Genomic DNA, 14,158 nt, shown 5'->3' with positions numbered 1-14,158 from the left:
ATATTCATTACATAATTATTCTGTTTTGTTATATACTTGGTATTCAGTAAAGACTAAATTAGAAATACATATATATATATACATATATATAGTATATTTACTTAAAGATTCAAATGTATCCTAAAGATGTGCCCAATGATTTATATTTAATTTGAATTATTTTATACTTATTCCTCAAACTTTGATGATACACACATACATACAAAAAAAAATAATTTAACTTTAATACTTTTATTACAATGTAAACATTTTGTTAAACCTTCCTTCATTTTATAGTTCTTTAGTATATTTAGCTGATTTGAGAATTCTCCTAGTATTATTAAATTTGTAAATTTTGTTAGCCTACTTTATTCAAGGCTCTGGGCCTTAGCCATTTCCTAGTGGAAATCCCTCATGGAAGGTGGTATTTGTTCAGGTGCCTCCAATGAGATAACTTGTGTCAGTAAAATATAAGGGCAAAGAAAACAAAGTCATTGCCCAATGTCACAAGCTGGTTAAGTGTGAGAAGTGACTGAGTATCCTCAAAGCCTATGCAGATCCTCTGATGTCATGTTGCCTCCCAATGTGTTGGTCCTGAACAGACTCACAAAAGATTCGCTTCCCAGTTTTACTGAACTCTCTGTCTTCAGTCTTTCTAATATTAATTCTGTCTTCCACATGGTTGCCAGATTTAATTTTCTGAATGGCAGATCTGAAAACATTACCCCTCTGGTTTGAAAGAGAATTAAATAGTCCAGATGCCTTTGCAAGGCATGTAGGCCCCCTACCATCAGTCCCACTCATACCAACTATTCTCAGTTCACTGAGTTCTGCAGCATCACACCATGGACTTATTTACATCTGGCCAGAAACCTTGCTTGTTACTTTTCTGTCTCTTTGCCTTTGTTATGCTAATTATTTTTCTGAGAGGATGTTTTTTCTACCCCACATGTGGGAACGTATTGTACTACATATTTTTAAAGATCTTTTTGAGTCCCTCCTTCCAATGAATTCAGCTTTGTCATCCTCATGCCTAAACCTCTGTTAGATAAAAGTATTCTTTCCCCAACCTTCTTAGTATAATTTGTATTAAACTCTCCTATGCTTTTTGCCATATTATAAAATTTGTTTTAAAATGTGTAATCTCTCTTTCCAATTTGACTCATGCATATCAGGGTAAAGAAATGTGTTTAATTTTCAACCCCATGTAACCTAAAATACAGTAGCTCTTTGTCTAATTTGAATAACAAAGTACACATAACCTTCTCACCTTTACATGTCTATCTAGGATATAGTCACCAATTCACAACACTTCACAGCTACGTTCTTTACATGGAAAATATTGTCTAAGTCTTATGTATTTTTTAAACATGTGATTCCAACTATTAACTTTCTTCATTCAGTCTTGAATTAATAGGAAACAGGTTCTTTTTTTTTTTTTTTTTTTTGATGTGGACCATTTTTAAAGTCTTTATTGAATTTGTTACAATATTTCTTCCATTTTATGTTTTGGTATTTTGGCTGCGAGGCATGTGGGATCTTAGCTCCCCCACCAGGGGTCGAACCCACACCCACTGCATTGGAAGGCAAAGTCTTAACCACTGGACTGCCAGGGAAGTCCCAACAGGTTCTATTTTGATTGCACAATATAACCCTCCTAATTTTCTTCCTTTAATGGTTAGCTTTCTTTTTTCACCTCATCTTTAAATTTCCAAGGGAAATATGATTCATTTTAAATTTCCAAGGGAGATATCATTCACTTTCATTTGTCTAAAAATGTGTCATTTTAGTTATGTTTTGTTCTATATTTACAACACAAACTTTGAGAGTTATTACTTTATTGATACTTTGCCTTTCAAGAAAATGCAATCTTTAGAATGAAATCCAAGAGGAGCATGAATATGGCATGTTCTAATTTTGCATCCAAGGTACATTTATTGTACAAGAGCATTTAGGTCATTTGATCTGCTTGAATCGTGGCAGTGTTGAAAAGGTCATTTTCATGTCTTCTAGTTTAGTGCTTCCCAAACTATGTAGGGTAAAGTATAATTTTGGAAAAATTTCTATTTTGTTGTGAACTAATACATTTGTAAAATACAATGAAAATAAATTGCTAAAAAAAAAAAATACTGATACACCAAATAAATCCTAATTTTAAAAAGATTATTTGATTGAACAAGCACAAAATTACTCTTTCAAATTGTTATGACAGGTACCAATGCTCATTCCCAGCTACTAGATTATATAATGTACATAATGGAGATTTCAACCAATTATTGATATTACTGGGACAAAGAACACATCTGCTTATAGGGGATAATACTGGCACACGAAAGGGTTGCCATCTCAGTTGGACAATGAAGAATGAACATGAATTAGACATAAGACTGTGACAGAACACTGCAGGCAGAGGAATCAAATTTGATCAAAACTGAAAGAAATGCCAATTCCAAGACTCTTTGGGACTAATGAGTATTATAGAATATTGAAACATGGAGTAATAAAGAAAAGGTAGGAGATAATCCCAAATATGTGAATCGGCTTACCTAAGAGTCAGAATAGAGTTAAAGAATGAAGAGTTTGGGACAAGTTTGTTTTTCAAGACTCCTACCTACAAAAGAAGGGCCTTCCAGGAAACTCAAATTTCTTATTCTCCATTGCTTGTCATCCCCATTCTAGACTAGATTTCCCCCCAAGTCACTGTACCTAAAGTGGTCTCATTAAATTCAACAATGAACGCTGCAGCATTCGATTCAAGGGATACTTATAGTATTTCTCTGTTTCTTAGCTGCTTTTGACTCTACTGATCTCTCACTTCTTACTCAAATATTTTTTCTTAAGCTTCTGTAACATAACATGTGCCATATTTCTTCTAACGCTCTGGGGCCTTCTCCTTAGTTTCCTTTTTCATCTCTTCTTTATTTGAAATCTTTACATTTTAGAATTCCTCAGGTTTCTATAGTTGATTCTTTTCCCTTCCCATCCATCTTATTGTTCTCTCTTAATTTTATCTTCTCTACTCCAATGGCTGCAGAGGCCACCTGTATTTTTTAAAATTTTTATTCAAGTATAGTTATTAGAGAAATGCAGACCACCTATATGTTTTTGTTTTTGTTTTTTATTTATTTATTTATTTTTGGCTTTGTTGGGTCTTCGTTTCTGTGCGAAGGCTTTCTCTAGTTGCGGCGAGCGGGGGCCACTCTTCATCGCGGTGCGCGGGCCTCTCACTGTCGCAGCCTCTCTTGTTGAGGAGCACAGGCTCCAGACGCGCAGGCTCAGTAGTTGTGGCTCACGGGCCCAGTTGCTCCGCGGCATGTGGGATCTTCCCAGACCAGGGCTCGAACCCGTGTCCCCTGCACTAGCAGGCAGATTCTCAACCACTGCGCCACCAGGGAAGCCCCTCCTGTATGTTTTTAATTCCCAAGTCAACATAGTTCATTATGACCACCTTCCTGAGTTCTAGATCTTCACAATCAAAAGCCTACTGATTATCTCACAAAGATCTCCAACTTAAAATGAAGAAAACTGAGTGTTTGTTTCCTCTCTGCTTCTCTACTTGTCTGAAAAATAATAGGAAAGAAAACTAATAACAAACATAAGAATCCACAAAAAAAAATGCAGTAAATTATAGCATCCTCAGGATCTACAGTTGCTCAAACAGCAATTTAACATCATAGTTACATCCTTCGTGTCCCTCATTCTTGACAACCAAACAACATGTCCTGTTATTTCTATCTCCTAAGTGTCTGTCATATCCTCCTACTTCTCTTCATCTTATTCATCTGGGCCACACATAAACACCGTTTCTCCAGGGAGATTTTTCTGTTCCACAGACCAGGTTATCTTCCTTTGTTTACCACCCCAAATTACCTCGTTTTTCCTCTCACAATGTAGATATCTTTGCACCTAAAATTACTTCTACACTATTTGTCTTCCACAGGAGAGAATAAAATCTATGAAGATAGGAATTGTATCTGTTTATGTTAATGCGTTATCTCAAACAGGTAATAAAACATTGAACACATCTCTCAACAAATATCTTTTGAACTAATAAATACTTGATTGTGATACTATAAAATGTCAAAATAGAAAATGGGAGAATGACTGAATCTGATAAGTTTTGACTATTTTCTTTCTAGAGGCATCCTCCAAAACTTACTCATCTATGTTGACCTTCTAAATGGAGTATCATTGCATCTTATATATTAGGAGATAGAAATGACATCTTCTTAGCTTAACTGTAAACAAAAACAGTTTTCTTAGATGGTGATACAATTGGAAAGTAGAAAAATATAGACATAATTTAGTTGATTATATGTAATACTATATATTAGTTTTGTAAATGCCACTCATGAATAGGTATCTAGAGTATATTTATTTTTTTCTGTACTATTAAATTGACATGCAATGTTTGTATTTCCATTGGTATCTTTCATGGTATAACATAGTATAAGTAACCAATGCATATTATTTGGAGTATGAGAGTTGGTTATAGAATTCTAGAAACTGATGTTACAAAGATGGGTCCCTGTAACTATGCTTTCTAATTCTAATGCTTCCTAACCATTTCAGAAAGGGATAATAGTAACTATCATTTAAAAATGCCTAAATTTTTATAGTCATAATAGAAAAGTATCAATTCAGTTATTTTCCCACTTTAATGTAATAATAATATTTTAAAATATATTGCCACTATCTAAAATACAATGTTCATTAGCAGAAAAATAACCATGTGGCAGACAAGGTGCTACATTTTGCATACAAATATAAAATCCTTAGATACTCCTGGAAGATAGATATTTACCCTACTTTGATTTGTGATTTACCCTACTTGGAAAACCAAGACTCAGAGTAGTTAAGTAATATGTTAAGGTGGTAAGCAATTAATGATTTGCAAAGCTCAAATGCAGACACAAATATGTCTGACTTCAGAGCATAAACAATTTTACCACATTGTCTCTCATCACATTATATATTTGGACTATATATTGTGACCAAATATATATAATAGGTCCACCTTTTCTGAGAGAAATATAAATCAGAGCAGATAATATTAAACACTGATTTTTTTGAAATTAGAACCACATGCTGTATTATGGAATTCTCAAGTATATATAAAAGAGAGGTTGACATTGGGGATCCTCTGGGTTCATAGAAAATGATTATATTAATTACCTCTTTTGGGAGGAACTATTTATTTTAATTTCTTAATTTTTAATGATGTAAAAATTTGAGCACATTTTGTCTTTATTATTAAAAGGAATTTAAAATATTTTTAATTTCTAGGTTTGAATATGAACTAATGCTATTTTATATTTATATATATAAAATAGAATGCTTAAGATCCTTCCTACCTCTGTCCTGAAACACATTGTATTGGAAGTCAGATGCCGCAATCATGAAATTAAACAGAACATGAGAATTTTGACTAACGGAGGTCATTAATCTTTCACATTATAGTGTATAATAGTTAAGAGCAAGGCAGAGAATGTGTATTAGCCAGGTTCAAAGCTTGGTTCTAACACACACTAAGTTCTTCTTTTCAAGTCTCTGTGCCACCTTTTCTTCATCTACACAGGGGAAGAATAATAATATCTAAATCCTTATATAGAAAAAGATAATAAGGGGCAGAGGTATTGGACCATATCCAAGGAAAAAGAAAAAGCGGGCCAGACTTATATTAAAATTGTAGTCTATGTAAATCCAAAGGTCATAAACTTTCAATTATATCATGCTGCATCATAAGAAATAGGATGAAGGGGATGGGGGTGGAGAGAAGAAAGGGGACTGGTATGGGAAGAAGAGAGTAACAAAATAGAGGAGGAAAAGAGGAATAAAAAACAGAAGAGAAGGAGAAAGAAGAGGAGTAATGGAAGAGAAAGAAGATATTGTTACTTGCTTATACATGAAATTCTGAAAACTGCCATTAGGCCATTTTAAGGCAGGTGCTATTCTCTTTTTACAGATGAGCAAATTAAGGCATAAATATGCTAAATCGCATGCGCAAGGTGAAATATTAAAAGTGGCAAACTCAGACATTAAGAATTCTCAAATTTTCTAACTGAAGTATTGAAAGTACAGTTTTTATGTCTTACTACCCTATAATTCTCTTTACAGTTTTCTGGTGAACATTGGTATTTTTATCATTAAAAGGATAGGAGAATTATTGAGTACTTTATTTTATTCATAAGAAGCCTTTAAAAAACTTTTGAGAATTTTTACTTAGAGTATATAGGTGATAGAGGGCTCTTGAGGTCAAGTTCCTTGAAGAAAAGATTAAAGAAAAAAGAATGTGATGGTATTGGAAATGTTTATCAACCCTAGCATTTTAGAGTTCTTTCCTTGCTCTTGAATCATCCACTTGTCACTAGATAAGCTTCTGACATTTTAAAAATAGAAGTGAGGGGCTTCCCTGGTGGCGCAGTGGTTGGGAGTCTGCCTGCCAATGCAGGGAACACGGGTTCGAGCCCTGGTCTGGGAAGATCCCACATGCCGCGGAGCAACTGGGCCCGTGAGCCACAACTACTGAGCCTGCGCGTCTGGAGCCTGTGCTCCGCAACAAGAGAGGCCGCAACAGTGAGAGGCCCGCGCACCGCGATGAAGAGTGGCCCCTGCTTGCCGCAACTGGAGAAAGCCCTCGCACAGAAACGAAGACCCAACACAGCCATAAATAAATAAATTAATTAAAAAAAAAAAAAAAATAGAAGTGAGACAGGAATAGTTAGCAACTGTAAATTATTCCATTTTACACTGTTAAATTTTTAAAATGTATTTTTCATATACATTTTTGATGTTCCAAAAAATAATTAAGATGATATTTAATATTTTTTTAAAAATCTGCTCTCCATTTTCATCATTCTTTATAGTTATATTATTTTAATTATTCATGAGAAATAACTACGTCAGTTAAATATTCCCATCTGCATTTCCTTCTTTATGAAGAGCTTGTTTAGCCTTTGTAATCAGAACATGACTATTTGTTAGTAAATTATACACAGTACAAAGTTGAATTCTATACATTTTTGTTGGGAGCAAGCCAAGAGGAATTTGGGCATTCAGTGGAATGATTTAATTAAATGTCCTTTTATGTGAATATATTTACATTTATTTTATTTATAATTAGATTTAGAAAATAGTAAAAAGTACTTTCAAATATCATACTTCTCCATCCAGAAACTGTCGCTGCTAAACATGAGTGCATTGTCAAATCCATATATCCCTTGAACAGGCATCGATTTATTCAGTAAATATTGGTTAAACACTTTCTTTGGGCCAAGCACTGTTTTAAATGTTGGAGATACAGGAGTGAAAATACCCAAAGCCCAGATTTTGTGAAACTGGCATAATAGGGGTAGGCCAAATAATAACCAAAATTAAAAAAAGGAAAATAAGCAGTATGTTAAATAGTGGTAAGTGTTAGTAAAGAAGTAGAACAGGGAAGAGTAATAGAGGATACTGGCAGATTTTGCAATTTTACACAGGTAGTCAGGAAGGGCCCCAAGGAAAAAGTGACAGGTAAGTAAAGACCTAAAGGAAGACACTGACTAGTTCTGAGTAGGGAATGATATTATCTGATATGATTTTAACAGGCTAGTTCTGGTTGCTATGTAGAGAATATATTGAATGCACTAAGGACAGAGCAGAGGAAAGATTTAGGAGTGCGGGCATTAGAGGTGGTGAAAATTTGTCAGTTTGGATATATTTGAAAGTATCACCATGAAGATGGATTGTATGTGGGCTTTGAGATTAAGAGATGAGTCATGATGCCTCTAAGTGTTTGGTTTGAGCTATTTGAAAGATGTAGTTGCTACTTGTTGATTTGGAAAACTCCGTAGAAAATTTTTTTTGGGAAGACAAAGTGCTCAGTTTTAGATACACTGTTTGAAATGCCTAGTAAACATCCAAATAGATGGATAGATAGATGGATGAATACATAGATACATAGATAAATACACAGATAGATACGTACATAGATAAATGGATTTGTATTTCAGGGGAAAAGAATAAGCTGTAGTTTTATGTTTATGAGTCATGAATATGCAGATGATATTTAAAGCTATAGGATTCCATAAAGTAAATGATTAAAGATGTGGAAAAGTCCTGATGACTGAGTTGGTGACAGTCCACACCTAATAAGTCAAATAATGAAGAAGCAGCAAGAGAAAAGGGAGAAGCCAATGATGTGGGTTTTTTAAAAATGTGTGTGTTATTCTGGAACTCAAATAGCAAACATGTTTTCAGGAGAAGGATGTGCTTAGCAGTGGCAAATATTGCCCATATACTGAGTAAGTGAAGCATGAGAACTGACCTTTGGATTTAGCAAGGTATTTATCACTGCCTCACTGGTGACCTCAGCAAGTTCATATTCTGAGAAGTGATAGAGGCAAATGCCTGAATACAGTGGGTTCAGTATAGAATGAGAAGAGGAAAATGTGTACAGACAACATGAACACAATGAAAGTAAGGAGAGAAATGGGATAGAAGCTGGAGAAGATAATGAAGGCAATAGAAGGATTTGTGGTTCTTTGGGGTGTGTGTGTGTGTGTGTGTGTGTGTGTGTGTGTTTGTAAGTAAAAGAACATGATTCAATATGTTCTCTTTAATCCAAGGAATTCATTTAATGTTTTTGTCTTATGAATATCTTGAGTAAATACTTTGTCCATTCTGAAGTTAAAGTTATAATATCTAGATGCAAGCAAAATTTATGAGATCAGCATATATTACTAAAATACATACATCCTACTCATATTTGAAAATTCATATCTAACATAAGCATTATACCAGATCATGTCAATAGGTAATTGTCAAGAAGTCAAATTTACAGACTGTGCCAGTATCACAAGTTTCATCACTTATTTTTTCTTGGATTTGTATGCAAATTAAATTTCTCTTTCCAAGTGATTATTGAATTAAAAAAATTATTTTCCCTATTACGTTCAAGACACTATGCTAAATGTGTTACATATCTTACTCTTCACTTTAGGCTTACAAAATAGATTTTATTAACCTATGTTCTAAATAAGAGTCCTGGGGATCAGCAATTCAGTGACTTTCCCAAGCCTTTGATAAATATGACTGATGTAGCAGGGATTCAGTCCAGGTATACTTAGTTCCAAAATATATGACCTTGAACTTTGACTACTTTATAACATTATAGTTACTGAAAGACAGGGACTAAGTTATAAGCAACACTTCTTTTGTATACTGGGTAGAACCAAGTCTAATGAGAGGCAATTAACATGACCTTACTCTTAATATAGTTGTTAATTTGTCCAAGAAAAAAACAATATATTGGACAACAAACAAAATTTTTCTCATGTTTACAATCATTAAGCAAAAAAAAAGTAAACTGATCCAGATTTTTTTTTCTTTTAAATGTCTTGCCATTATTATGAGACAATTTACCAAATTACAAAGCTAAAACAAGACAAAACAAAATTTGTGCCGCTGACAAGTCAGAGATTTGGATGAAGTAAGTTGCACATCAGATGGTGTTGATTGTGCAATAAAGGCTGTGAGGAATCCAAAATTAATCCTCTAGCTAGCCTACTGAGTTTCCCTAAAGGTTTGCCACTGGAGATGCAATTACCAGGACTCTTAAAGTTCAAGTGTAACCAAATCCTTACCTCGAAAGAATGATGGCTTTCTGCATGCTTAAATTTTGTGCAGTTTAATTAATACCTAAAAATGTAAAGCTCCGTGTCTTAGCCTCAAATAAAAACTCAAAAACAGAAATTTTAAATGTACTAGGAAAATAATTAGGCGCCCAACATTTTCTCATTACTTCAAAGTAGATTTTGTGTTAACGTTTAGACACATATCAGAAAAGACACAACCAGCCTCATTTTAGAATTTTGGTCTTTGGAAATCCTTGACAAGTATAACATCTATTCCATTTATTGTTTTATTCCCCTTCATTTCATTGTATTTTCCTTGTAAGTTTTAAATTTTCAGTAGTGAGAAACTGCAAACATCAACAACCTCTGGATGATAATTTTATTTTTAAAATTCTATGGATGTAGAAAAAAAACTTATGGTTACCAGGGGATGGGGGGGAGGGATAAATTGGGAGATTGGGATTGACATATACACACTACTATTTATAAAATAGGTGACTAATAAGAACCTGCCTTGTAGCACAGGGAACTCTATTCAGTACTCTGTAATGGCCTATATGGGAAAAGAATCTAAATAAAAAAGAGTGGGTATATGTATATGTATAACTGATTCACATTGCTGTACACCTGAAACTAACACAACATTGTAAATCAACTATACTTCAATTAAACAAAATTGTCTTATTCCTGTATGATATAAAAAGTACATTTTACTGAGATACTTAAAATAAATGGTAACATGCCTGAAGTTTGTAATTTAAAAGTCTATTATACATAATTCATATTTGTCATTTATACATGGCCCCAGTGGTACTATAGAAAAGAATATGATTTAGAGTTGCAAAGAAATGGTTTTGAATTTCATATAGTCCACATATGACTTGCATGAACTTGTAAAAGGTCTGTATTTTTCATTTCCATATGTAAATAAATGTTAATATTACACGAGTAATAGGCTGGTCATAGTGTTATAATTACTAAATAAGAAAGTATATATTATCTTCTTGGCAATTAGAAGCAAGTAAACAATTTCTTCTCTTTTCCTTTTATCTAGAAACACAGCTAGAGCATAGATAAATGGAATCAGTGATTGAATTTTAATTTTAGAACAACAGAAAAAAAACTTATTCAACCTGTCTGTAAAGCAAAATAAAGATATGTTTTATTAAAAATGTCAATCTTTCTCATAATAAATTGAAATACTAATGTTTTTTCAAACTTTAGAAAAACTGAAAATGACTAGAATATTGTACATATACATGTATATCTACAATACACACATATATTTGTTTTTTTAATTTTTTAACCTAGGAAATATTTATCTTATCTTTCCTTAGTGAAACATTGATATGTGATATGAATATAGAGGAATAGCATATTAAGCAAGACATTCTTTTTAAGAACTTAAACACTGTAGTTTTTGTTTTTGTTTTTGTTTTTGTTTTTTGTTTTTTTTTTTAACACTGTAGTTTTGAAATGAGTTAACTTTTCATAAAAAGTGAAATGGTTATATTTCAAGACAGTTAAATCGATTATAAATAATTTTCAAATGACTAGATTTTATCACATATGCTAAATATTACTTTTAATAACTTTGGGGCCTTTTGCTTGCTGTTTTCTACAAACACTATTAAGACTCTATGAAAATTTGAATATGCAAGGAAGTACATGAAGAGAAAGACATTTTGTCATGTAGGCTGAGAAGGTGAGCACTAAAATTTTACCTCCTGCCAATGGCCAATGTTAGGAGGAAAACCAAAACCTAATAATTATTAGGTACCATTTAAATTGAGTATGAAAATTCAGTGAATATTTTCTACTGAAACAAAGTATATAAAGTATACTTTAAAGTATATTATAAAGTATCCATCCCACTCATCTTAAAATTAATATTAAAATCCAGAGATACATTTTGGTATTGTCTTATCAGCATTAAGCAAGTGATCAATAATCTTTGGGGCAAAAAAGAGAAGTTTAAATAAATAAATAAAACTCACCTTGTCCACAATACATATCTGCTTTCTGGTTTGAGCATCAAGTATTTCAATCTCAAAGTGAGTAGTTTTTGAATGTTTAACTGCTGGAGTTGATCTTAGAGGGCCTGCTGCGAGTATAAATTGCGACAAAGAGTGAAAATTTCTCAGGTCATTCTTCAGTATGGACCGTGTAGCTCCTGGGGAAATTAATTCTCTCCTGCGTTCTGAAGCAAGGAACTTGTGCCTTTTGAACATTGTGTGAACTACCAGGAGAATCTGTCTTGTCAACAGGAGACACTTGCAAGTGTGTTCCCTTCAAACAAGTTAAATACTGCTGGTGAAACCTGGAAAGGTCAAGTGGCATGCAATTCCAAGAGTTCAGTTTTATTTAGCAGGCTTGAAAACAATGACTGATCTCTTTCTATATATAACACACTATTGTGAATTGCTGCAATGTAGATTACTTGACCAGCATTCAAATTATTTCTAGCTTTCTCCTTTTATCTCTGCTTCTTAATATGGCCAGTAGTATCTGAAATTCCAAAGTAAGAAAAGAATAGACAAGAGTTTTATCTCTGAATTCTGGATACACTAATCTTTAAACACATATATTATTATTCACACATTCACATGTAGATGTATTTAAAATTAGCATATTGCTTATAGTTAGATTTTAAAATACCTAGTACATTATTACATAACAACATTTTTTGGTAAATGCTGCCTAGGATAAAGATTTGTGCCATGTTTTGAATACACACATATACATCTGATAGAAAACAGACAAGTTCTTCATTCCATACAGGGAGTAGAAAAATGGCAAATCATCTATGAGACTGGAATATATAGAGAGGAACTTTATAATTTAAGGAAAAGGAAATAAACCTTATTTTAACATTTTTATGCACATTACATCATAAGGAAATCATTAAGTTTGTATATAAAATCAGTACTGAACATCACATTTCTCACAAAACTAGGTTATGGCAAATTCAAATAATTCAGAATGAACACTTTAAGTGATAAACAAACTGGAAAGAAGGGTTTGTGAAAGATTCCAGGTACTCTGAGACCTGTAAATCTGGTGAAGGAACAACTGACAAAAATCCAAACTATAGTGTCACCGATTCAAAGGAATATTACAGGAAAGTATTCTGGGATGTTATTTTCAATGAAAACATGAAAAAGAAAATGGCTACAATAGTAGAGGGGGAAATCTAAACATCTACATGAAACTAATCTTAACTTTTATAATTAAATAAAATAATGTAGTTTTAAAAATTTGGACTGCACATTATGTGCTGGAGATTCACTTACACATTGTTCAGTTATCATTTTCATACTCTAGACCACCAGCACACTAATATTTATTATTAAAAATAGAAGACAGGGATGTATGTGTATATATATTTGTGCACACACACACACACACACACATTGTCAATTTTATGACCCCAGTTGTTCAGGACTTTAAACTTGGGATTACCCTTAACATTTCCCTTCCTCCCACACCTCAGATCTAATCCATCAGAAACCCAGAACACAATCCTATCACCATCTCCATAGCTAACTTCAAAGCATCAATCTCACCTGTATTGCTTTTCCAAACTGACCTCCCTTTGTCAGTATTGTCAATTTATAGTCTCTTTTTAAGGAAGCAGCTAGTGATCAATCCTTATATTAAAACAGGTAATGCAGTTATCTGCTTAACACACTGCTTGGGGATTCCTATTTTATGTAATGAAAAAGCCAAATTCCTTTGAAAAGGTCTACAAGGCTCTGCATCATCAGCATTTTTTTATATCTCTGATCTCATCCTCTTATCTATCCACAGTGCTCAGAACAGTGTCTGGCACACAGCAGGTGCCTAATACATATGTATTAAACAAATAATCAACTAATAAATAATCGATCAATAAATGTATCTTAACGGTGTAGGCAGAATGATGTAAATTAATTGCATGCTGAGGTAAACTACTAGCACATTATAGCAAGGTAACATAACTGTGCAACCCATATAATATAATATTCAGAGATAGTTTCTATTTAAAAAAATAAAAGGGAATAGTTGAAGGACACAGGTGCCAAACTGCAAGAGCTCCCATTGCCAACACTGGAATAATTCAAGTAAGAACATAAATACTGATGATAATATATTCTAACTCAAAGAACAGTGTAAATATCTGAGTCCATACTGTTATAAATAGGTGATTGAATAAATAATAGATAAATAAATTGGGACAAGGGGTGAAATTTTCATACACAAGAATTGCAAATTATATATAAAAATCTCCCCTTGAATGTGGGTTTCACTTAAGTAACACAATGAATGGAAGTGGAAAATAGAAGCTTGATGGTGGAAAAACCTGGCAGGCAAATAGCATTTTAACCTAGAGGCCAAGTCTAATATCACCATGAAGAGTCATGCTGATATCATGTACCAACTGATATCATGAGATGAGGGCACTTCACCTCTGGGGTATTCTTCCAAAAGTTCATTACCTCAGTCTAACCATGAGAAAATATCAGACAAACACAAATTGAGGGACGTTCTACAAAAATACCTAATATTCTCTCAAACTGTCA

General features: G+C 33.2%; 1 protein-coding gene across 2 annotated transcripts in view; it reads right to left on the bottom strand.

The window, feature by feature from the left end:
• Positions 1-11,912, bottom strand: part of TECRL (trans-2,3-enoyl-CoA reductase like) — a 107,183-nt gene extending 95,271 nt beyond the window's left edge. For both annotated transcript variants that reach the window (XM_059922912.1, XM_059922913.1), the window contains exon 1: positions 11,594-11,912. In XM_059922912.1, the coding sequence (XP_059778895.1) occupies positions 11,594-11,827 (234 nt within the window). In that variant the 5' untranslated portion in view covers positions 11,828-11,912. The remainder of the gene's footprint in view (positions 1-11,593) is intronic.
• Between the last annotated feature and the right edge of the window lie 2,246 nt (positions 11,913-14,158).

Source organism: Balaenoptera ricei, chromosome 5 (assembly GCF_028023285.1).
Source record: "Balaenoptera ricei isolate mBalRic1 chromosome 5, mBalRic1.hap2, whole genome shotgun sequence".
In the NCBI taxonomy this organism is placed as follows: Eukaryota; Metazoa; Chordata; class Mammalia; order Artiodactyla; family Balaenopteridae; genus Balaenoptera; species Balaenoptera ricei.
The sequence above is the reverse complement of the archived record's forward strand: the minus strand, read 5'-3'. Positions and strand labels throughout refer to the sequence as shown.